Genomic DNA, 25558 nt, shown 5'->3' with positions numbered 1-25558 from the left:
GGAGGAGGAGGAGGGAGGGGAGGAGGAGAGGAGGACACTGTTTTTCTAATCGTCAGTTCAAACACCTGAAGTTCATGAACGACAGAAAACAGAAGAATCAATAAAACGTCAATAATCAATAATCATCATAAACTCTCTTCTCATGTGATGATTTGATGCTTTTCTTTGTCACATGATGATAAACAAACAAACAGGTAAACAATTAAATTCTATTGATTAGAGCAGAGACTGATCAATCAATCGATCGATTGATTAAATCTGTAAATAAAGATCAGCAGATTCTCACTCAGACACTGAGGAAATAAATCCAATCAATAATCAATTATTAATCTATTTGTTCCTGTTCTGAACCTCTGACTGTAAACCAACACGTTTCCGTGGTAACCCCCCACCTGCACCAGGTGAAGGAGGAGTCAGGTGTCTGTCCCAGAAAAAAAACACTCAGGTACGGAAGATCAAGTCTGCCACAAACACTCACAATAAAATCATGTTCATCTGTCTTTTATTGTGAAAGGATCCTGAAGTCTCGTCCTGATGTGGATCAGGATCAGTTATCAATAACTTATTGATTAAAGGATCTGAGATTCAGTCTGATTCCAACAGAGAAATCAAACATTTCTGTTTGAACCTTCAGAAATAAACTGCAGCCTCTCTTCAGGTCAGGAGTTCAGACTCTGCTGTCGTCAAAAACTAAACTCAGTGGAAACTCTGATCAAAGGAAAAGAAGAAAAACAGGAGGGTTTTTCATCCCTCCGTCTCCCTCTCATCTTTTTAATTGTCTGTTTTTCTTTTTTTTCAGGAACGATGAGGAGAAGAAAACAGACTGGGACTCTGGATCCCGGCCAATGGAAAGCCTCGGTCTGACGCCATGTGACCGAGCCGCCGAGCCAAGAATGTGACGAGAGATTCAACAACAACACCGACGAGAACTCGTCCTCTCTCACAGACTGGAGACCAGCTCAGTGACCTGATACAGCTGCACGACACAACGACACAACAACACAACAACAACAACAACACAACGACAACAACACAACAACACCCTAAGCCTAACCCTCTCTCACAGACTGGAGACCAGCTCAGTGACCTGCCCCATCTACTCACCAGTCCACCTTTACAGCCTCGTTGTGTTTCTACTCACGCTCTTTCAAACTCTCACTAACTTTCTAAGAAGAAAGGCTTTTGTAGAAGAGCTCAGAGACAAGGACTGAGGACTAAAGACTAAAGACTGAGGACTGATGAACTAAACCTGGAAGGATTAGAAACTTATATTGGTCACAGTTTATTTTCTGGAATAAGAATGTGGAGGTAATCAGGCTGATGCTAACTTCAGGTGAAGAGAACGAAGGACTCAATTGTCTCATTTTGTCCAAAGAAACAATAAAATCCAAAGATCTTCGGGTTTTTATCAAAGACAAGAATCAAATATTCACATTTCCAAAACTGAGTTTTTTTTGTTTTTTGATTAAAAATAAAATAAATAGCTAAATAGCTGCAGATTGATTTTCTGTCGAGTGATCAAATGTATTGATCACTGCAGGTTTAGATAAATCAGTGTTAAACTGTGATCACAGCAGTAAACTGTGTTGTTTTATCGTCTTGACTCTAAACAACATTTAACAGTAAAAGAATAAAACTCTTTCTCACCTCCTCATGAACCGCCTCCACCTTTGGGTTGCTCCCTGTCCGTCGGAGGCCGGTGCCGGGCCCGCTGCTTGCCGTGGTGGCGTCTGATTTGGATCTCTGGTGGGTCCGTCTGGACGGGGAGACGAAGACCTCGGGGCTGTCCGGGGAGGGAGCGGTGGATGGGGAGGACGGGGAGGTGGAGGTGGAGGCCTCTGCGTTGCTGCTGTTGTGGCGGTGGTGGCAGCGGTGCTGGGACGGCGAGGACACGGGGCACTCGGAGACGGAGGCCGACGCGGGTCTGGGAGCGTCGGAGGGTTTGAGCTCGTCAGACAAGATGAGTTTTCGGAGTTTGGTTCCTCTGGAGTGACGCTGGGTGGAGATGTGCATGTCGGAGGAGTAGGCCCCCAACAACCAGGCCGACAGCAGAGAGAAGGTGATGCTGCCTCTGCAGCGATGGATCTGACGGACACCGAGAAGTCAAAGGTCAAAATATCAGTTTCAGCTCAGTTTAAAAGTTTAAAAGAGCGAGAGAGTAATCGAGTCCTCCCGACCAAAGTCATCAGGTCTGATTATCTGAAAGATGATCTTGTCAGATTCTCCTGTGGTGTGAGGTGTGTTCAGAGGTCTGAACTGGGAGTGAAGCTACAAATTCACCATGTTCCAGCTGAGAAGTCAGAATGCTGGAACGCAGCATAATGTTAGCTTATAATGCTAACACTCCTGAATCATTGGGGCGACCACGATGAGTCTGCGAGCTGTTCAGGAGGATTAAGACTGGATCTGTAAAGCCCTCACACTACCAGACAATCTGGACTGACCATGAACTGACAGGTTTGATTTGCTTTTAAGACCTGGATCAGGTCCTAACCCTGGTTGCCGTGGTTACCATACAGGTGAGAGAGGATCTGCAGGTCAGGAAGTTTCTGTTCCATGTAGCTCTGTGCTAACATTAGCTTCTCTTAGCACTAACAACAGACAGGTGTGGACGACCTCTGCTGACCTCAGGTGTGTGTGTGCAGACTCACCAGGTATGGTCTGATGGCGTCGCCCACCTCCGTGTCCATGTGCACGTACATGTTGAGCAGCTGCGGCAGGTAGAAGTCCACCTCGTCGTTGGGGAAGCTGAAGAGCCGGTTCCCGATGTAGGCCTGAACGCCCGGCTCCTTCGACTTGTACAGGTAGGAGATCGCCATGGAAACGTCAAACAGCTTGGACTCGAAGAGGCGCAGCAGCCAGGACTGTTTAGACGAGGAGCAGGAGGAAGACTCTGGCCGGGCTGAAGGAGGAGGAACCTGCTGGGAGGCACCGCCATGTTTCTGTCCCTCCTCCTCCTCCTCCTCGTTCTCCTCTTTGATGGAGCTGGTGTCAGGGTTGATGTGCCACTGAGGACTGCAGTGCTCCGACAGATCTGACTGTTGTTGTTGTTTGTCGTCCTGTTTCTGCAGTTTGACCTTGAGCAGAACCTCCTGACAGGCCTTCAGAGCCACTTCAGGGTCGATCACTGGAAACAGAAAACAGGACGAGGTCAGAACCAGAAGGAAGTCCTGAATAAACCCTGACCCTGCTACAGTTCTTAGACTAAGTCTGAGATCCTGACTGATCCCATTTCCAAGTGAAGGCATCACCACCTGCTAAAACCACCAACACCAACAGTCGTGTCAGAGGGTTTCTGAATCCTGTGAGACTAGGAAATTTCCTTCATTGATCATTGACAGAAAACATCATTCAACATCAATATCACCTCAGTGATACAAACTTCTCGATTAAACTCCATGTGATCAATAAAATTCTCAGGGATAAACAAACCGATCGATTGATTGATCAATCGATCGATTACGTCTCGAGACAAACTGGTCTCAGGTGAGAGGTCAGACTAAAGGAAACTTCCTGTCAGACCTGGTTTTTCAGCACAGAGCGAAAGGTCGAGTGCCTCAGGCATCGGACAGAGGATTTTCTGTGTTTGCTTGTGACTTTATATCTGATCAATACCCAATCAATCAATCAGGACTGGTTTCAGCTCTGCTCACAGATTCAGGGTCTGGTTCTGGAGCTGTCCTTCCTGAAGGACCTGAGGAAATCTGAAACTGCTCCCTCCCTGGTCTCACCTTGGTCGACTCCCAGGTCCATCTCCATGGCGTCCTCGGAGATGACGTCGAGCGGTGGGCTCGGTCCTCGCAGGTCGCCGGCGCCGCTCGACGTCCCGCTGCTGCCGATGCCCTCGCTGGCGCTGCTGCTGCTGCCGAGGCTGCCGGTGCTGCCGATGCTGCCGCTGGGGCTGGAGCTGCGGGGGCTGGCGCTGGGGGAGGACGGCTGCTCGCTGAGGGGGGGCGGGGGCAGCTGCAGCTGAGGGCGGGGGTGGTGGTGGTGGTGGTGGTGGTGGTTGGGGCAGTCAGAGGAGCTCTCAGAGCAGGAGGAGGAGGAGGAAGAGGAGGAGGAGGAGGAGGCGCTGGAGGGGGAGGAGGGGCAGGAGAAGGTGGTGGGGGAGGAGGAGGAGGCCGGGGGAGGGGCGGCGTGGGAGGAGCTGAGGTGGAGCGGCCGCAGAGCCGGGGACACGGAGACCTCAGCGTCGGCCATGTTGGAGGAGCAGACCTAAAAACAGGAGACAGAAACAGGGTCAGTCCAGATCTCCCTGAGCCTGATCCCTGATCCTGATCCCTGATCCTGATCCCTGAGCCTGATCCCTGAGCCTGATCCCTGATCCTGATCCCTGAGCTGTTTCTTTTCTCTGTGCAGAGTTTTAGCTCTGATCACTTCACACTAGAAGCCTGAAAACACAGGTCACATGACCACTCAGGAAAACTGAGCACGCTCATAACGGTATAAACAGGAAGTGTTGCAGATTGCTCTCCTACTGTGCAGGTAGACAAGAGGAGGAGGAGGAGGAGGAGGAGCAGGGGGAGGAGGAGCAGGAGGAGGAGGAGGAGCAGGGGGAGGAGGAGGAGGAGCAGCAGGAGGACTTGAACCTGCTTGAACCTACCTCCTCACAGCTGCTGCTCTGAACCTCACACAGGGAACAACAACAAACAAACAACAACAAACAACAGCAGCTGTTTCTGGTCTTTGTGTTCAGCTCAACATGTCCTGGATCCAGAGACCTCAGACCTACAGAGACCTCAGACCTACAGAGACCTCAGACCTACAGAGACCACAGAGACCTACAGAGACCTCAGACCTACAGAGACCTACAGAGACCTCAGACCTACAGAGACCTCAGACCTACAGAGACCTCAGACCTACAGAGACCTACAGAGACCTCAGACCTACAGAGACCTCAGACCTACAGAGACCACAGAGACCTACAGAGACCTCAGACCTACAGAGACCTCAGACCTACAGAGACCTCAGACCTACAGAGACCTACAGAGACCTCAGACCTACAGAGACCTCAGACCTACAGAGACTCAAACGTCTCAGCTTTCCTCTTCTGATGAATCATAGATTTGTCGACGACCTTTCTTTGTCGTCGTGGTGAAACTGATCGGACGTTTCTGACATTAAAAATCTTCCTGATGACATCATCACCAGGCTGATCACACACAGCTGAGCATGATGTCATCAGAGCATGACATGTGTGTGTGTGTGTGTGTGTGTTAGCGTTAGTGTGTGAGATGGTTTCCAGATGTGAGGTTTCTAGAGTGTCGAGGCGTGGGCGGACACACACACACACACACACACACACACACAGTCCCTCTGTAAACACTGTCTCTATAGTAATAACTCTGTGCATGTGTGTGTGTGTGATGTTTGTGTTGAAGCTGCAACAATCAGTCGACTAATCAATCAATCGATCAGTTTATCCACAGGAAATGAATCTGCAGCTTCTGATCGATCATCAGATTCATCAATAAGTTAAATCCTCAGCAGCTGCAGCTTCGTCCTCTTGTTCTGTCGTCCCTGTGTTTGTTGTATTGATCCAGTTTCCAGTGTTTGAGTCTTTGATCAGTTTCTGATCAGTGAAGCTCTGACAGGTTCTGTTTAATAAAGTTTGATTGATTCACTCCAACATTCAGCAGCGATGGCGTCTGATTAACAGAGATCTGCAGCAGCTTCCTGTTAAAGCAGGAAGTGACGGCGTCAGAGGCTGAAACACCTGAAAACTCTTTGTCCTTTATTCTTCTTTGATTTGACAAACTGCTTCATATATTATTATTATATTATTGAGTCTGGAGATGGATGATTATTATTATTATTATTATTATTTTACCACATCACTGTCTGACCTCTGACCTCTGAGCTGCTGACTGGTCGACACAGAGAGAGAGTTATCTGGGCTCTGGTTCAAACACAGCATGATACCATCATTATATTCATCTTCATCCCCCACACTGAGTCACACACACACACACACACACACACACACACACAGATGAAGTGAAGCTGTGACGACAGATAAAAACAACAGAATCAGAGAAAAAGAAAAAAAACTGTGACGATGTTAAAACCTGCCGGTTCAGGGTCAGGGTCAGGGTCAGGACCAGATTCAGGACCAGGTTCAGGTTCAGGTTTCAGCTCTGGTAGAAAGTTTCCAGAGAGATGAACCTGGTCTGGTTCCTGATCAGATGAACCTGGTCTCTCTGCACTTTGCATTTTAGGAAGTTTGTTTTCAAACAGACCTGAGCACTGGCTGCAGCTGGGAGCAGTGAATTCTGGGTAATGTAGTGACAGTGGAGGCAGAGAAACTACATTTTCTCTGCCTGAATTAAAGCTCAATAATCAATGATTAATGACTGAACAATCTGTTTATCATTTATCAATCAGCTGATCGACTGATCGATGCAGCTGCAGTGATAAAATAATCTGTGCTGATCAGACAGAGCTGATGTGAACGCAGCGTCAGTTCAGACTGATGGGAGAGTGTGTGACGTGTGCAGTTCAGGGCAAAGTGTGAAGTTTATCACCACAACATCACACGCACACATACACACACACACACACACACACACACACACGCACACATACACACACGCACACATATACACACACACACACACAGGACAGAAAACTAATTCTGATAATTGATTAACTGTTAGAAATCCTCCACCTTGATATTAATAATCCTGTTATCATGTATTGATCAGACGTGTTGTTGATGTCATTAACAGCAGGTCAGAGAAAATATTTAACAGACAAACAGGACCTTCACTTGTAATGGAGTATTTTTTACAGTGTAGTACAGGAGAGAAACAGACCTGCAACAGTCTGATTATCAATCAGATCGACACAAAATTAGTTTATGATTTGAGCAACGACAGACAAGAAACGACAACAGGAAGATAACACGAGAAAGAACAAAACGATGACAACAAAGAGACAAAACAACAACAACAAAGAGACAAAACAACGACAACAAAGAAGCATAAAGTTATTGGAAAGTGATGCAGAACAACCAGAAAGACAGATAGCAGCTACAAAGAGACACAGGACAACCACAGAGAGACAACAAACAACCACAAAGAGACAAATGAAAACAAAACACTATAAAGAAGCAAAAATGATCAGACAATGATGCAGAACAACTGAAAAGATCCGAAACAACCATAAGGAACAAAACAACCAGAAAGAGACAAACAAGTACAAGACGACATCAAAGACTGCAGGGAAAAAGACAACCACCTCAGAGACGACAAACGACGACAAAGAAGCAGAAGGTAAAAGAGGAAATGATGCAGAACAGCCGCAGAGATGAAGATGGACATGAAGTGAAATAAAACAGTCGTTTAAAGTGAGTCTCAGTTGGGGGGGAGGCTAAAACACAGACTGAGGTTCACACACAGGTTACATCACTGTCATATTAATGTTAAATGAATGTTGTATTAGTGTTAAATTAATGTTATGTTACTGTTCTGTGGAGGTTTCCAGATGTTGCGGAGGACTCGGAGCAGCTGCGGGAGGAGCAGAGCCGCTCCCTCCCGATACAAACAAACCGGGGGAAGGAGGAGGAGAGCCGGGCTGCAGCAGGGCCTCAGCCCCGGGGAGTCCACACCGGAATACCCGGGACAACAGGCTCGTCCACCGGCTGCTAACCCGGGTCAAACTGGACTAAAACACCCAGAAAAGGAGAAGTAAAAGGCGGAAAAACCAGGCGGAGGAGAGGGACACCTACCCCGGTCACTGAAGCGTCCTCAGTCCGGTTTAAAGACTCCGAGGATCGGGGTTTAATCCGGTTTTCGTCCCGGGAGTTTCCGTATTGAATCCCGGTTTTTGAGTCCAGGTGTTAATCCGGGTTTCTGCCCTGGTTTTCAGGTTCTGGTGTGGTCCATCTGGTCCGGGTTTTGAGGCCTTTTGGAGCTCGGATCGACTCGACTCTGCGTGTTTTAACTCAGCAGTGACGCAACATCCGTCAAGGCAGCGGCCGTTAGGATCATCGGCACTTCCTGTGACCGTTACACAATAAAAGCATGTTTAAACGTTAAAGCGAGGGGGATTTCTGGGACTTTCCCTCTTCACACTGCCACAGTTTCTCCAAACACAACGATGTTCTTTATTGAAACGGCTCCTTTTCAACACAGCGACTCTGACATCAAACCAGAGAAACGAATTCATCTTTATTTTATATATTTAAGGCAGAAACTATTGAGTATTAATTGATATATTTATAGAACGTTAACAGGCAGCGACAGCTGAAAATATTGTGATCAGACTCGTGTATTGATCGTCATTTCTGACAGTTGTAAGAGTTCTGATGAGCTGACCCCGCAGACTGGAACGCGGAGCTTTTATTTTGAAGACAGAGCAGCACCACTTCCGGTTATCTGCTGCTGGTTTTGGTTCTGTTTCCGCTTGGACCAAAATATCCAGCCCCCCCACCCCCCCACCGGGACGCCCCCATGTTCCGTTTAATAAACCTGATGACGACTGTTTGTGGGTGGTTTCATCTTTTTACCTTTTATCACTGGATTTTATTTTATTTTAAACTTTTACTTTTTCTTTTCTTCTTATTTAATACATTTCCAGCATTAAGACACATTGTATCATTATATATAACTGACTACACTTTATATTATTAACTACATTACTTTATTGTTCTTATTAATGTCATAGTATCGCGTGTATTATATATAACTAAAATGCTAAATGTACCTCTGTGTATATTTACATGTTTTTATTTTACATGTGTATGGTTTAAGTTACTGTTACATTGTATAAATAAAAATCTGTTTTACTGTTTGTATTTTCATATAATCCTTCTATTTATTTATTTGTATTTACATTATTTATATTAAATAGAATAAAACAACCCGTTTCTGCTTCAGACTGAATCTATTTCTTACATTATGTTTATATTTATTTCATTTTAAATATCAACTCTCTCTGCTGATGTAACATTTTTATTTTCCTCCTCAGGTTTAGTTAAATATTTTCTGTTTTTAAACGGATGAAAATCTGAAAATCAGAAGATTCAGAAAAAATTCAACCTGAGGCAGAAAAACTGCAGAGCAGAGCGCCTCCTGGTGACGGAGAGAGGGAACAACAGAGGAGAGAGGAAGAAGGAAAGGACACAAAAGGAAACAACAGGAAACAAAAATGACCAGAAAAAGAGAAAAAAGAAATAAAGATAGAGGAAAAGAAATGAAAGAGAAAGAAAGGAAAAGCAGAACAAAAGCAGAGTAGAGAAAGATCAGACTGTGTTTTCTGCCAGTGAACGTCACATCCTTTATTCCAGTCAGTCAGCGTAGGAAAATAGATTCACATTAATGTTCTGTCCTCTGTCACTTTTCTGTTTCTCTTCACAACAGCAGAAACACACAAACAAACAAACAAACAAACAAACAGACAAACAGGCAGGAACAGAAACTCACACTGGTAAAGTAAAGGTGCATTCCACTGATTATTGTGGTTTCCAAACCAAAGGGCAAAAGGAGGGAATTTTCTTTTTCACGGTTGGACCGTCGTCGACCTCCCACCTTCGATAAGTAAATTTAGGAGTAAAGTGCAAAACAAACAAAAGAAAAAACAAACAAACAAACGCAGCCAGCAGGTTACAGGGGAAGAAAAACAAACATTATCTCCAAACTTTTAAAGTTAAAATACAAAAACAGTCACAGGAAAACCATGCAGGAAGTCGGCAGCGTCTTCCACAAAGCAAAGATATCTTTAAAAGATCTTCATAACAACAGTAAGAACAATAATAATAATAATAATGATACAATCTGCACATCAACAAGCTGTACAACTGTATTAAAGAGCAAAGACAGACAGCAACAACAAGAACTAAAGACAAAAAGATAAATTAACAACAAGAAAAACTCTTATTGGATTTAGTAAAAACACTGATGGCAAAACAAGTTGGTTACAAGTTGCTCTGAGTGAACAGAAAATCACAGCATGAAGCTGTGTGATGTCAAACTCCCACTCAGCTTCACTGATAAAACTGTGGACATTAAACTGGCCCGGGACCTCCAGGTCGGTCTGGAGGACTGTTGACGACTACACTATCCAGAGTTCCTGAGCCCCAGGGAAAAACAAACACAGAACTCCCTTTTTTAAAATGAATTTTTGAGCTCGAAAATATTCTAAAATCAGCTGGAAAAAAGGAATTAAATTCTGAAAAACTCTGAGTGGATCTCTGACAGGAAAACAGGACCACGTTCAGTTTAGACTGGGAGTTCACCACCATCACATTAACCGCAGTGTTTGACCAGGATCAGCTCAACATCTCAACATCTTGTCTCTAAAAAACAGTTTGATTCACCTTCAGTCCACAGATCAGATCTTCATCTGTCACAATAGGTTTTAACAAATTCGTAGTTTCTACTGGTTTTACTTCAAATTCACTTTTAGCATCAATAAATCCCAGGAAACTGAATTTCACTGCTCCTGAATCTTTGATGAGTCTCGTTCTCAGCTGGCTGAATCATAGGTGATTATACAACAAGTAGTTCTGACCAAGCAATCTGATTGGTCAACAAGACATTTAGAATGTGCTCAAATCAGCATGACAGCACACCTTACTCATCACTAAAAATATTACTCCACCATATACATTTTACATTATTGGTAATAGTTGTATAGTCGCAGTATTACACTCGAGGATGCAGTCAGGACCAAGGCACTTGGCTCATTGAAGCACACCCTCTCGGTTAATAATGCTTGAACGAACGATGACTTAAGATCAGATGAACATACGACACAATGAATTTAGCAAAGATATGAAGTAAAGAATGAGGTGATTAAGTCCAGGGACATCAGAGGACGTTGAGTCTGATCCTTTAAGGTCAACACACTGCTACCCGAATCCCGATCCTTTTATCTTTGATTACCTGACCCGTTTGTTGTTTTATTTTGATGTATTTTTTAAAATGTTTTTGAGCGACACGGCTCCACAGTGAAAGATTCCAGCAACTACCTAAACCCCAAGTTCCCAGTGCAGGGCCAAACTGAGCCAAACTGGACTTCTGAATCATTTCTCAAACTCCTTTTAGATCCTGACTTCCACTGTGCTGTCGACTGCTGATTCTGAAGGGAACTCCACATCTGGTCAACCCACAACGATGGACAAACTGAGGCTTCATGTTGTCTCTGATTTCCAATTGCCCATTTCTCAAGGTCCTTTTGGATCCTGACTTTCAGGGTCGTGCCAGCCTTCCAGACTTCGTCCAAATATTCACACAGATTCTGAAGGAAACTCCACCTGCCGCAGTCTTTACAGTTTAGGTTATAAACTGAGCCAAACTCCAGGTCAATTAGCTGGTCTAAGTCCAGTGACCTGTCATGAACCATTGCTCCTGTCAGATGTTGACTTCCAGAGTCAGACTGCTTCCACATGTTCGATTCTGGAGGAAACTCTACATGTCCAACTGACCAAGTAAATCCAGTTAAGAAGCCTAACTGGGGCTTACTGCTCTCATGGACTTGTTCTAAACCACTTCTTAATCTCCTTTTAGAACTTGACTTTCTCACTGAGGTTCAACTTCCAGGCTGTGCCCAAACTTTAATGTAGGTTTTACAGGGAACCAGTCTGCCCAGTCCACCCATCTCTGACTTTCCATGAACTATTTCTCTGTCCAGTTCAGCTCAGTTTGTCCTGCAGAGGGAACACAGCCAGTGTCTCTCCTCTGGTTTCACTCTGAACCTTTTAAATCGACAGCAGATTCTCAACAAGACGTCAAAAGCAACATTTCACTCTGACATTAGGTCTGAGATTCATCTCATCAGTTTCTGGATGAATACTGTGCAGGGTGACGTCTCGCTGCAGCTTTGTGGACTCTGGACATCTGACGGGGCTTCACAAAGTCAGTTTGACAGTTTTTGATCATAAACCCAGTCGGAAAGTGAGGATGATTACGTTAGATCTCAAGCTGAGCAACTCTTTGGACAACCTGACAGACAACTCTGTCCAGAGAGTTGCTCTGATTTCTTTGACCCTACAAAGCCACAGTCTGCTTCAAAAGATGTTACAGGTGGATTGTACTGCTGAAACTGACAATCGCACAATGACAAGACCAACAAGTCCCAAATCAAGTCTCAGGTCAAGACCAACAAGTTCCATGTTAAGTCTGAAGTCAAGAACAGTTCCAATATACTCCCTAGCCAAGACCAACAGGTCCAAAGTCAGCAACAAGTCCTGAGCCAAGACCAATAAGTCCAAAGTCAAGTTCAAAGAAAGTTAGTTCTTGTTAGTTGAGATTAAAAAATCAAGTCCCAAGTCAAGACCAACAACAAATCCTGAGTTGTCCTAAGTCAAGATGAAAGTCAAGACCAACAAGTCCCAGGTCAAGTCCAAGTCCTAAACCTTCCTGCTTATGCAGTGTGATGAGATTTAAGAGAATGGCTGCACACTACGTTGAAACCTTCAGAGTTTGAGGAGGACATCAAGTCGAAGTCAAGTCAGTCACCAAATTCATGACTCGAGTCTGACTAGAAGTCCACGTCATGTGACTGGGGTCCACACCTCTGCGTTGTGAAATGTTGCTTTAAACTGTCTGTCTAGTTTTGTTTCTCCAAATCTCTCCAGTTACTGCAACTTTTATAAAACAAAGTTATTTACCTCTTTATTCATTCTGCTAAACTCTCTGCTGAACAGGTCTAAAAGAGAAGAGGATAATTTTGACCAAATTCTTGCAATAAAAAATAAAGCCGACACCGCTCGGTCGGTCTCTGGCTGAGTGCAAGCATAAAGCAGAACATTACATCGCTCATAAATACTTGTCAATGTATTTTCTCAATGCATATAACAATAAATTCATGACATACAATGACTTTCTCTTGTTTTATCTTTTTGACAGTGCAACTCTTCATTTGTTTCAGTTCTGTCTGAAAAGGGCTGAGGCTCGGTGGTTAAAGGGAGACCGAGACGCTTTAATCGAGGCATTTTTCCACCTGGTGGAGAAATTTAACATCCTGGCACTTCACTTTAGTGACAAAATATGACAGGTCAGCATCATTAGCGCTCCTTTTAATTATAAATTATCGGTAGTGCTGTAGTAGCAAGCATGTGAGTTAGACTACCCTCACTTCATGGCAAAGGACAAGTGCTAAAACTCACTTTCCCATCATGCAACCGGTAGATTAACAGTCAAATTGTTTGGTGTCCCTTTAACTGACCCAAAGCTCTCGTCACAGGACGGAAGGAAACGAGGACACACGCTCATAACAAACGCACACAGCTGTATTCACATATTTGATATGTGAGCGTCAACAAAGTAAATTATTTTTTTTTTACACAAATCAGTGATTACAGGATGGAAAACGGCGAGGACTGACAGCGCCGCCGCTGCCGAGCCCTGCGGTTTGTAGCACCAACGATGAAGAAAACACCCTCACAGGGAGTGAGAGCAGTTTGGCAGAGGTGAAGAACAAACATCAGCGACGAGACGTAAACAAACCCCTCCTCCGGAAACCACAGAAGAAGAAGAGCAGGAAGCAAATCATTCAGTTAGTTTGTAGTTTGATAAATGTGTTTTTTTTGGTGAGTTTGAACAAGACCTTCCTGGTTGACACAGGATGTTAGAAACTGAAAATTCACACCCTTTTATTGTTCCTGCTTCCTCTTAAATTAATTTTACTCAGAAACTGACAGGAAATTAACTGCCAGTTATTCTGATATGGTTTTAGTTCATTTTGAAGCAAAAATTTTGAAAACATGCAATTTGTCAATTGTGAGAATTATCTTTTTGTGTTAAACTGTTGAAACTGAAAATGTCACTTTGGTTTTTTCACCATTTTCCAAACCATTCACTGATTTATCGGAATAATAATCTGCAGATTGACGCTGAAAATAAACTGCAGGTAAGTTTGATGTGAGTATTTATTGTGGTTTTCATTGAGCATTTTTCTTTTAAAGAGAGTATTGTCCTCTCCAACACCGCTGAGGGATTTTTCCAAAGTAAAAGCTTGTGTTTGGAGATTTTGTGTTGTGTTTTTGTGTTTGTCCGAAGCTCTTTAACTCTCAGCGTCTCTGACAGGAGGAGGAGGAGGGACGGGAAAGTGAGAGGTTACGTCACGTTGTTGATCCAGACAGTGATCAGGAAGTTAGTGCAAAGGGCGCATGGTAACGTAACGTACAACAACAGCTAAGCAGGTTTCAGTGCTACAGAAGCTAATTTTATGCAAATACTCCTCATTAGTACCTTTTTTTTTTACTGCATTTTAACATGGTTTTAGCGCTATGCGGCAGGTAACTTTGTGCTTTGCTCTTTGTGCCTGAGCTGATGTCATTTTCTACGACAGGAAAGGACGAACGTCAGACTTTTACTTTACTGTTTCCTCAAAGGCGGCGATGACGAGCACATCACCACCAATCGTTTTACTAACATTTAAATCCCAGCGAGCTCTGCTTGGGGGAGAATGAAGTGGAGACGGGGGATGGACATTTTGTCTCAAATCAAGCCCTAACGTCTTTCTTACGTGTTTGGCATCTCACTCTGAGGATGTGGAGGATTAAAGGTCGAAGAGGCTTAAAATGAAAAACACACTGTCGAGTCTTGTTGTGATGATTAGAGCTGGATATCACATCTGGTATCTGGTATCATCAGACTCTTATATCTGAGAACCACAAAATACCTATGATTAATTTTCTTTAGGCTACTCCTTGTAGCTCTAACTGAAGTGATATCCAGCTCTACTGACCACGGACACAAGACAGAAACACGCCTTTAAATTAAAAACAAACATGGCTGCCGCCCACCACAGACCCGTGACCCGACATGAGGTGTTTCCGTGTTTTTTTTAAATTTCCTTAAAATAAAAAAATTTCATTAAACTTACTGAAATTTAAGTAAATGAATCTAAAACCAAATGATGCAGTGCTTCTGATAAATAACCTGGAATAATAAATAATTTAAAAATATCTCTGATTTCTTATGTAATGGCTCATTTTACATGTTTGTTTTTTTGGGTGACGGGAAACGATGAGAGCCTTAAAATTTCCTCTCACACATTCACACACACAGTCAGAAACTACTAAACCAACACTGATAACAACACAACTAACCAAAGCTGTTTAAAACAGAGGAGCTCTTTAGAGACGAGAGCAGAGCCGAGCTTCGATTCACATTCAGCCAAAAACTCAAACTCAAAACTTAAGACAGAGTCGGACTCTATCCTCACGTCTCACAGACTTTTTATCAAGTTTTTCTTGTTGTGAAATTCCCAAATGTTCCAGACGTGCAGAGGAAATTTGCAGCTCTACGTCCTTACTCTGTTTTTTCTGATATTTCTGTGAACTGGGCTGATGGTGAATCGAGGCTGAGCTCCATTAAAGAGGTCATTTCTTTCATATTTAGCACAAAGAACCTTTACAAGGCTCTGACCCGTAGTACCTACTGTATCTATCCACCTCAGGCTGAACTCCGTCTGGGGCCTGATTCAAAACTGAACACACGTCTCCTTCCCCTTTTCCTCTTCTCTTTCCTCCTTCCTTTATGTCATTTTTTCCTGTTAAATGTCTTTTTGAAGCAGTGGAAGCGACACAGCAGACGACCAGGCCTCAGCACGGAAAATGGGAAGTTTGGAGCGTGAAGGAAGGAAGGAAGGAAGCTAGGTAGAAGAGGAAGGTGTGATTCAGGCCCGTCCACCTGAGGAGTCGTCGTCCTGGTTTCAGCCACAGTTGACACAGACAGAGAGACAGACAGACAGACATGCAGTTAAAGAATCACAGGTTTCTAACAGCGTCCAGTCTGTTTACAAGTGCAATGGGAGCCGGTGGAAGGACAGCGAGTCGAGGTTTTGGCTTCATTTATCCTCCTCGATTGGCTCTCTGCTGTCGCCAATCTGGGATTTCCACCAATGAGGAAGAGGACAGGTGGGGGGGGGGTTCGCAGGTGAGGTAAAAGCTGGGTGAGGGGGGAGGGCTGACAAAAAAGACAAAGGAGGAAGAGGAGTGATTGGAGCTAGTGTCCCTCTCTCTTAGAGGAGGAGCTGCCGCTCTCTCCTCCGTCCTCCTCCATCTTCACCACTACGGTGGAGGAGACGGAGGGGGAGGAGGTGGGCGCAGCAACAGAAGAAGAGGTGGAAGTGGAGGGAGGAGGCGGCGGTGGCGGGTTGATGTGGAGCTCCACCGGCGTCAGCGTTATTTCCACCTCCCCCCGCTCCTCGTGCAGCGTGGGGAGGGGCAGAGGGAGGGGGAGAGGAGGAGGAGGGTGGAGGCGTGCTGCAGGTGGAGGAGCGGCGCTGCTGTTGTTATTGCTCGGTCTCGGAGCTTTCTGGATCACCTCCACCATCGGGGTCCGTCCCGACGCTGCCAGCTCCCAGCTGGGGTTCCCCGGGCTCTGCAGCAGCAGCAGCGGCCGGCCGTGTCGGTCTGGCTCGCCCGCTCCACCTGGCTGACACTGCACCACCACCCCGCGGTGCTCCGACACCGCCGGCAGCTGGCTCAGAACCAGCCCGGGCTGGTCCAGGACCAGCTCCAGGACCGGCTGTGAGGAGGAGGAGGAGGAGGCTTTCTGGATGACACCGCCGGTCAGGGGGGTGATGATGGGAGGGTGGGAGGGAGGTGCAGGAGGTGGGGGCTGAAGAGGAAGAGCAGCAGCAGCAGGAGGAGGAGGAGGAGGCAGGGCGTCCTCCGGCCGAGGTTTTCTCGGCCGTCCACGTTTCCGCTTCACCGGAGGAGCATTGGCAGCGGAGCCACCGGACACGCCCACTGCACCACCCGACGTCACCACCTCTAGGGGGCGCTTGTTGGCGTTCCCTCGTGCCTTCTGCACCACAGAGGTGGGGGCTGCTGGGGCATGTTGCTGCTGAGGAGGAGGAGGAGGAGGAGGAGGTGGAGGAGCTGGTGCGACCTTCTCCCTGTCATAGGGCAGACAGCCCTGAGGCAGGATCATCACCGGGACGGGCCCGCCCTGCTGCTGTGGCAGTGTTGCCATGGCGATGACCTTCACTCCACCCCCACTGGCGGCAGCGGCGGCAGCTGGACCCCCGGGTCCTGACGCCCCCCCAACACCTGAGGCGTCTTTGGGCGCCAGCGAGGGCGGAGAGGAACGGACCGAGAGCTGGGTCTTATCAGGGATGGAGCTCCGAGGGAGGATTCTGGGTAACTGCTTCATGAAGGCCTCCACCTGCAGCACCATCAGAAATCAATCAGTTATATCAGTTATTGATCAGTTTATTGATAACTATGGAAAACAAACCCACTCAGGTGTTATAGGTGAACACAGGTGCAGGCAGGTGGAGGTGACCTACCGCAGGACGCAGAGAGGAGGAGGAGGAGGGAGGAGGAGCGTCCAGGGAGGAGGGTTTGGCTGCTGCTGGTTTGTCTCCGGCCGGCGTCTTCAGTGAAGATGAGGAGGACGAGTCTCCGAGCTCCTTCTGCAGACAGACAGGAAGTGATGAGCAGCAGCGACATGAAGTGAACAAGGTCAGAGACAGAAACACGGTGATCACCTTCTGATCTGCGGCTCCTTCACCCTCAGGTTTAGAGATGACCGGGGTTTTCTTGATGACCTTGTGGGGTTTGGCTGGACCTCCTGCAGACACACAGAGGCTCTCAGCTGCAACAACAACACAAATCTGATGGAAAATAAACCTGAGCCCAGACTCTCCCTCCCTCTGACCTGCGAGAGCGGCGGAGGTGACGAGCTCGGCCTGGCTGCAGCGAGGGTTGACGATGTGCTCCTGGATCAGGTAACGAGCGATCTCCACCACCGTGTCGAACGAACGCTTCAGGATCTTCTGCGCCCAGTCGCAGATCAGCTCGCACGCCGCCTCTGTCACTTCCTGTTTGTAGGTCTGGACCAGTTCGGTCAGCTCCGCCTGAGGAGGAGGAGGGAACATCAGCAGGATTCAGTTGAATGGACGTTTATATCCATTAATCAAGGGAACATTAGAATTCACTGATTTGATAAAAATACAAAGTTCAGACATCAGAAATTTACACCTGAAGGTAGATTTTTCATTTGACGAGTGTATGTGTGTGTGTGTGTGTGCGAGTACCGGGTCGTTCTTCAGGTCCAGGTTGGGCAGCAGAGGCATGTTGAGGACTGTCTTCCTCCTGATGCCGCTGTAACAGTATGTATCAGCCGGGCAGGTTAGGGAATTCAACCAGCAACCCTGACAGAGTCTGAACCACAACGTCAGAACTGAGAGCCAAACCAGATCATCACAGCTGGACTCAGACGAGGATTAACCAGCAATGAGACTAAAACCAACAAAAATCAAAACACTGAAACTTAATCAGAACCAGGTCCCAGGTCCAGATGAACCCGGGGCTGGAGACCGTTCAGGTCTGAGAGGTGAGGAGGTGAAAGGATATTTGGACTGTCCCCTGCCACCGAGCCGCCGAGCCTTGATGTTGGGGAAAATGTCTCTGATGATCTTCCCAAAGTTGGCGGCGCTCAGAGGACGATGCTGCAGGTTCTCACAGTATCTCCTGGGGGGGGGGGGGGGGGGGGGGGTAGGGATCACATGACACAACAACAGCAACAACAACAGGAAATGAAGTGTGTGTGTGTGTGTGTTCTGACTTGTATGTCTCGTAGACGTCCTGTTTGGGCAGGCAGGTGTCCGAGTGCTCCTCCAGGTGACTGCGGATCCAGTTACAGGTGTGAAGCTGGTCGGCCGTGTTGAATGAGCTTGAGTCACCACCACTGCGCGCGCACACGCACGCACACACACACACACACAGAAGTCAGTAGGAAACACACCTGTGTCTCTGAGTTCATCTCATCTCAGCAGCACTGACCTCTTGTCTCCGGAGCTCGGTCCAGACGGCAGCTGCAGGTACAGGTACAGCTTGTCGTTGTCAGAGAAACGCTGGACATCTTGCTGTTGAAGCAGAACAGAACAGGTCACACCTGAGCGCTCAGGTGAGGTGCTCACACATCATTAATCTGCTGTGTGTCACGACTTCATACAGGTTTTATTCAACAGGAAACCTCTGAGTTCAGTTCTTACCAGGATCTGATCCACTTTGGTCTGAACACTCTTCCTGTAAGACAGAGAACAGACCAATCAGAACCCGGCTCAGGTAGGAACCAGGTGTCAACACATCCGTTAATTTTCAAAAACCTTCAAGGCCTTAAATTTCACAGCGGAGTTGACTCACGAGATGTTGCTCTTGAGTTTCTGCAGCAGCATGCTGGGCTCCGTGTCGCCCTCCCCCGCCTCCAGACCGCCGTCCCCCCGCCGAGAGGCGTCGGCCCGCTGGTGCCGCTGGTCCTCCGACATCTGGACCAACTAACCAGTGCTGAGAACCACCATCTGAAGGGGGACAGACAAAACCACCTCATTAACTGCACTGCCTTTACTGAGACGAGCCCGAGAGCTCTGGAAACAGAATCAGTATTTTCCACATATTAGTTGATCAGTTGATTGACAGAAAGTTAATCAGCAACTATTTTAATGATCTACTGATCGTTTTGAAAGGAAGAATTCTCTGGTTTTCTTAGTCTTCTATCACAGTAAACTGGACATCTCTGGGTTTTGGACGTCGCTGTGAACAATGAGACCAAGTGTCGTCCATTTTTCACTGTCTTCACCAATAAAAAAAAATCTAAAGAAATTGAGATAATGGCTTGTTGCAGCCAATTTGCAGCAGAACTTTGTTTTGAAGTCGAAGTTGAACTCCCAAAGTTTCCACAGGAACCAAACTGGAGGAAATGTCCCATAAAAATCTCAAATTTAATATTTTGTGTCTTCAAAGAGCACTTTACTGTGCTACAGATTTAATATAAAATTGACTCTTTTTTTTTTTCTTTTTTTTTTTACCATCGCTGCACACACAATAATCCTCAATGACAATGTAAAATCACACTTTTAGATTTGCAGTTTCGTAAACATTTATAGTTAATTTAATATAATGTACATGTTCGCTGTCTGGGGAAATGATGCTGCTGTAAAAACATGAAACTGTGAGCTGGAAAAAGAGGATAAAGCAGACAGCCTGGGATTATTTAACAATCTCACAAAAAAAGTGAGATTGAGAAAAGTTTTTAGAAATGTAGATAAGTCAGTGTTGACAGGGTTTCAGCAGTTACATCAAATTATATTTAACAGATCAACTCCTGTTTCACCAACACATCAGAGAACAAGGGAAAACAAAAAACTAAATCATTTAATGAGTACATTCATCTATTGACTTTCATGTAATGTTTCCATGAATACTGCACAGGCCTACAGGGACCAGGACCTGGGGCTTGAGGGATCTGGGGCCCCTGGTCCATCCATGCCTGAACTCAGATGAGAGGCAGAAAATGAGTGGATTATAATCTGGAAAAGTCAATAATGTGTTGATTTGTGTTTCTGTTAAAATCAACACAGTCTGAGTGGATGAGCTTCATTAGCAGCAGCAGTCAGAGCCACAGCAGGAGACACATGTTTACTCTGTGAATTACAGACTTTTTAAACCCTCCGGGCCTTTTCATAAGGAGACAGACCTCAGTGTGTTTCAGCCCTGCAGACTCTCTGAGCACCGCCGCTGTCAGGTGACCGCAGACAGGCAGACAGACAGCCGGGGAACCCCCCTCTGCCCCGGTGCTGCAGCACCTGCAGACCCACCGGAGCCGAACACTGTGTTTTAACATCACGCCACATTGTTCAGATCAGATTTCATCCCGGTGACAGCCGGTGAGAAAGGCCCGCAGGCTGCCGGGTAATGACACATGCCGGCTGTCACGGTGCCGTTAAAACGCTGCTACTACAACCGGAGCGGGAGGCACGTTTCAGCCCAACACAGCCCGCCGCCGGCCATACCCACTCCTCACACCCGCCACGGTTAGCCGGGGATAGTAACGTGTGAGCGGCAGAGATGTGACCGCCGTGCCCCCCGTGTCATGCTTGCTTGCCGGCCGTGTTTACAGCGGGCGCAGCGCCGGTGGTCATGTGCCTGACATTTACTATGAACGCACACAGACCCAGCAACATGTTACTGCCCAGCTAACGGGCTAACCGACCGCAGACACCCGCTGCATTAGCTGCCTGACACAGCGACACTCCTACACGGCAGCTGGCTTTAATACAGGCAGACCAGACAAACGTTTCAGAAACGGAGAGAAGCGCGTCTAACGAAGGCGGACAGATTAGTTCGGCTAACGCCGACGTTTGCGGCGCTCCGACAGGGTTAGCAACAAGCTAGCTTCAAACCGTAAGATGCTAGCTAGCTAGCCTAGCTTGTTGCTATCAGATAGCATTAGCTACCAAGCACTGAAACACCCCTTAAACATGTGTTAAGACGCTATTTTTAATTTCAGAATAATTCCCAGGAACAGTTAAATTATTCTGTTATTAATGTATAATCTGTTCGATGAGTCCCATTTGAGTAATTATTTTAAAAAAGAAAAAGAAAGTACCTGAGCCAAGATACAGCAAAAATCCCCTTTCAGATTTTTTTGTGATTGGACGACTTTGTTATGTCTGCCTGACTACAAAGCCGACGTCTATTCCGATTGGTGCGCTGTCAAAAATCTACCCGGATACCAAAACCTGGTGAAATTCGATTGGTTGAGCGGAATTATTTTTGTGACAGGGATTATTCTGATTGGACGCGTTTTCCTGGTCTGCCCAGTTACAAAACAGATGATTTTATCTCGTGAAGTCTGCGTAGCAACAGCCGCCTGTTGAGACAATGAAAGCGAAACTATTTCAAATAAACGTTTAATAATGTGTTATTACATGTCTTTATGTGGGAATTTCACACCGTCCAGTGAAAAGCAGAGAGGATGGACACTTCAACCAGTCTCAGAAGTACACGTTATAATAATATGAAACCAGATATTTTCACATATAGTGTGATGTTGGTTATTTTATGGACTAATTTAACCAAATTTCCACTTTATGTAGAATCCATCAGGGTACATTATAACGTAGCGTGATGTGCATCATTTTCTGGGCAAGGATTTAAATGTTTTCAAGCTGTGACCACATTCATCTGTAAATAAAACCAGAGAATAAACACTTTTTAGGATTTATGACATTTATTTTCCATTATACAAAAGATACACTGAACATCAGAAAAAACCTAAACTGGAATAGCTAAGTTGCGTGTGAGCGGTCGTTGTTTTTTGGCGCAGCTTCGTCAGTCGCAGCTCATCTTCATTCAAACCCACTGCAGAGAAACAGAAACACGAGTCAACACAGAGCGACACCAGCTGAACGCCTCCTCTCCAGCTGCTGGAGGGTCCGCAGCCTGTGACCTCTGACCCCTACCTGACCATGTGAGCAATGTCCCAATTGGTTTCAGAAGACAGAGGACCGATGATCTCCACACCCTCCTCTGTTACTATGGCGATTTCATGCTAAAATAAAAAACAAACATGTTGGAAAAAGAGATGAAAACAAACGTTCAAAATAATTAATTTCAGTAAATCCCCCACTCCTGATGTTTGAAGCTTTTACGTGTCTTAAAAAAGGCGGTTGCTAACGAGTGTCTAAATGAGACTACAGAGGTTGTTGGGGACGTTAACATGAAAACCCATCTACTCACCAGTCCACCTTTACAGCCTCGTTGTGTTTCTACTCACGCTCTTTCAAACTCTCACTAACTTTCTAAGAAGAAAGGCTTTTGTAGAAGAGCTCAGAGCTAAATGAAATGACCAGTTGGAAGCTTAGTGGTGGAGACGTTGACGTCATGTGACCGTGGTGTAGTTGGTTTATAGCCTAACATTAGCTTCTAAAGTGTGTATATATATATATATATACATATATATATATATATATATATATATATATATATCTCATTACAGTAGGACTTTAAGACAGCAGACCTGGGATCAGTGAACTCACCCTGTTGTAGGAGCGAGCGTCTCTGTAGTAAAGCACTTTGAGGCAGCGCTCCACCAGATCCCGAGCCTCCTGCTTGGTGATCTCCACCTTGTTCTCCACCACCTCCCTCATCAGAGGCTACACACACACACATTAAATATTTGATTTTAATCCATGAATCACATTAAAATACACACAGGACCCAAATGGTACAGGAAGACTGGAACAGGTCCCAATTAGAATCTTAACTTTCAGGAAAAGAAGCACAACTCACTCACCTGAGCCAGGTAGGCTCCGAAGCCAGTGGCCACTGTGGGAGCCTCATAGGCCACGCCCAGCTTGTCCACGTAACCGAGGAAACTATAGAGAGGAAAGATGGCCGACAGGTTGTTTCATTTGTTTTCTGGGATCACAGCTGCAGACCGACAGAAGCCGCCTCAGCTCTCACCTCTCTCCGTTGTAGAAACCTCCGATCACCACGGTGTTCCACAGAGGATTCATTCTGCTGCGGCGGTTGTACATCACTCTGGTCAGCCAGGAGTGGACCGCCTTCGGACTGTAGCTGTGGCCGTCGCCCAGCAGCTCCTCATCGATACTGACGGAGATGACACAACCACAGGGTTTCTGTGCGCTTCATTACATTCAGTTCAACACTTTTTAAAAACCTTTTTCAACTGGTCGAAGAATTTACATAAACACATCACATTTCTGTCTGTCCTGTTGAGGTGGATATAACTATATATGGATATAAACTATAACCAATCAATTAACCAGGACCCACCCACAGATCACTGAGGGGTCACAGCCTCTGTCCGAAGTGACAGTTAGAAAACTATCTGACAGACTAAACACAACAAAGACACACAAGACCACAGAGCTCACACTGTTCAGTCATAGCTCATCTCTCTGCCTGCTATGTTTATAAGAAGTGAACATGGTGGAGGCGGCTGTGTTTTATCAGACTCCCAAAGACTGAAAGACGACAGAAATGGATTACTGCCATAAAACGAGCAGAAGAAAACAGATTCTGCTTCTGTAGTGATCACTTCATATCAGCTACACAATCCAACGCTTCCTGACTTTAATATCTGGTTTATTTTACTGCTTTTATTATTTCTACCTGTTTTATTTTCTAAAAAGGCATTTAATGCATTTTATGTGACGTCCGCAGCTCTATGACAAAGACACACAAAACAACAGAGAAACAACCACAAAAATCACATGGTTATCTCTAGTCGTTTTGTTCCTTGTTCATTCTGCAGGGTCCCCATACAACTAAAACATGAATTCATTCATTTAAGGCTTTGCTAATGTGGACGTTTAACAGCTGTCTCCTGACATCCAAAACAGAAAAAATACTCAAGACTGCTGTAAAGTAAATGTTTCGAATGTTTCGAGTCCGATCAGCAGCTTACACCATCTGCTCGATGACCTGTTTGAGATACTGGTAGTCAGCGTAGTCTCCTGAAGCTCCCAGGATGGTGTTGTTGTTCACCTGAAACACCAAACAGAAACAGCTCAGTCTCATTAAATTCATTTACACCTGCAGCTGATGTTCTCTCAGCAGTGACCGTCACCTTCATGAGTCGGGAGATGTTCCTGAATCGAGCCAGAGAGCCGTACGAGCCCAACATGTCCGCGGCGATGATGACGCCGCCGGTGAACTTCACACCGAGCACCGACGTCCCGGTCACCATCGGGTTACTGCGGGGGGAGAATCCTTTTTCAACATTTGTTCCTCTGTTATTGAGTTTACGGTCAGATATGACAGGAGAGTAGCTAATAAAGCTGGAACCAGGAAATGTTTGCTTAACAGATACTGATTGATTATTGTAAATCGTTGCAATAACTCTACTCTATTTCTGTCATACGGGTGTAATACATCTTTGGACACTGGCAGCTGTAAACTAAACTGTGTTACCGTTTTTTGTTCGGAAGTGTTTGTAATATTTAGTCAAGTCACTTTAGCATCGAAATCACTCGGAGCTCCGTTTCATCGGTTTTCTTCGTGAATGATAAAGTGAATGATTGACCATGTTCAGTAAATTCAGTTTAAAAGTAATGGTTGTGACCTGCAGATGAGTTAAGAGGAGTGACAGATCGCTGTGAGGAGTTTTCAGGTCTGAAAACTACAATAAACTGAGATGTGACGGCGGCTAGCCTCCACAGCTAACAGCGGCTAGCCTCCACAGCTAACAGCTAATCAACAAAACAGAGACAAACAGAACAAACTGCCGCATCTACAGCTGTAAAATCACCGGTAACGATTCTCTTTTATTCGTTAAATAGTGAAATAAGTCCTCAAGTGTCTGTGTTGAACAGAAAAAACTTTAAAACTAGTGTAAACAGTTAGCTTAGCATCTGTTAGCTGTCTCCATGATGATACAGCACTGCGGCGGATCGAAAACCGAAACCGACAGCGGAGCTCCGGATTAAATTAACGGTAAACGGCTCCGGTTGGGTCGGAGCGGATCACTCACAGTGTGTGTCTGACCGGCCCGCATGCTGTCCCCGGTCCGCTGCTGCTACTGTTGCCGCCGGGAAAAGAGTAAAATTGTCCGGGCTTCGGCCCGTCCTCCCAGAAATTCAGCTTCAGACCGCACTCCATGTTGAATATTTGAAGGAAATGACGACACAGCGTCTTCTTGACGAGAAGGTTTGACGTCACGGGGCGGAGCTTTACCGCCACCCACTGTTTGGAGGAACAACAACAGGCGCGTCTACTGCAAAGACCTTTAAAACTAAAGATGCAGGCAGAGAAACATCTATAAAGATATATAACACAAATGTACAGTAA

General features: G+C 45.8%; 3 protein-coding genes across 4 annotated transcripts in view; all 3 read right to left on the bottom strand.

The window, feature by feature from the left end:
- The window catches only part of LOC108894570 (phosphatidylinositol 4-kinase beta), a 22522-nt gene extending 13890 nt beyond the window's left edge, over positions 1-8632 (bottom strand). The window contains exons 1-4 of one of the 2 annotated variants that reach the window (XM_051069388.1): positions 7730-8632; positions 3732-4215; positions 2652-3127; positions 1648-2085 (exon numbers count right to left, since the gene is read on the bottom strand). In XM_051069388.1, the coding sequence (XP_050925345.1) occupies positions 1648-2085; positions 2652-3127; positions 3732-4200 (1383 nt within the window). In that variant the 5' untranslated portion in view covers positions 4201-4215; positions 7730-8632. Of the gene's footprint in view, positions 1-1647; positions 2086-2651; positions 3128-3731; positions 4216-7465; positions 7587-7729 lie in introns of those variants that run through there. The other variant, XM_051069390.1, reaches the window with a different exon arrangement.
- A 622-nt stretch (positions 8633-9254) lies between these two features.
- Positions 9255-21815, bottom strand: rfx5 (regulatory factor X, 5). Its single transcript, XM_018690495.2, has 11 exons — positions 21351-21815; positions 19109-19263; positions 18958-18991; positions 18746-18828; positions 18528-18650; positions 18317-18433; positions 17998-18076; positions 17619-17817; positions 17449-17531; positions 17248-17373; positions 9255-17123 (listed from the first exon to the last, which is right to left on the bottom strand). Exons 2-11 carry the CDS (start codon positions 19228-19230, stop codon positions 15957-15959), a joined length of 2133 nt encoding a protein of 710 aa, XP_018546011.1. The 5' UTR covers positions 19231-19263; positions 21351-21815; the 3' UTR covers positions 9255-15956.
- Positions 21816-21955: 140 nt separating this feature from the next.
- On the bottom strand, positions 21956-25409 carry psmb4 (proteasome 20S subunit beta 4). The gene is made up of 8 exons (XM_018690496.2): positions 25242-25409; positions 24339-24465; positions 24177-24256; positions 23210-23356; positions 23040-23121; positions 22783-22899; positions 22207-22295; positions 21956-22105 (listed from the first exon to the last, which is right to left on the bottom strand). Exons 1-8 carry the CDS (start codon positions 25367-25369, stop codon positions 22093-22095), a joined length of 783 nt encoding a protein of 260 aa, XP_018546012.1. The 5' UTR covers positions 25370-25409; the 3' UTR covers positions 21956-22092.
- Positions 25410-25558: the final 149 nt, after the last annotated feature.

Source organism: Lates calcarifer, linkage group LG3 (genome assembly GCF_001640805.2).
Source record: "Lates calcarifer isolate ASB-BC8 linkage group LG3, TLL_Latcal_v3, whole genome shotgun sequence".
Lineage (NCBI taxonomy): Eukaryota > Metazoa > Chordata > Actinopteri > Centropomidae > Lates > Lates calcarifer.
Note: the sequence above shows the minus strand (reverse complement) of the source record. Positions and strands in the feature narration are given on the sequence as shown.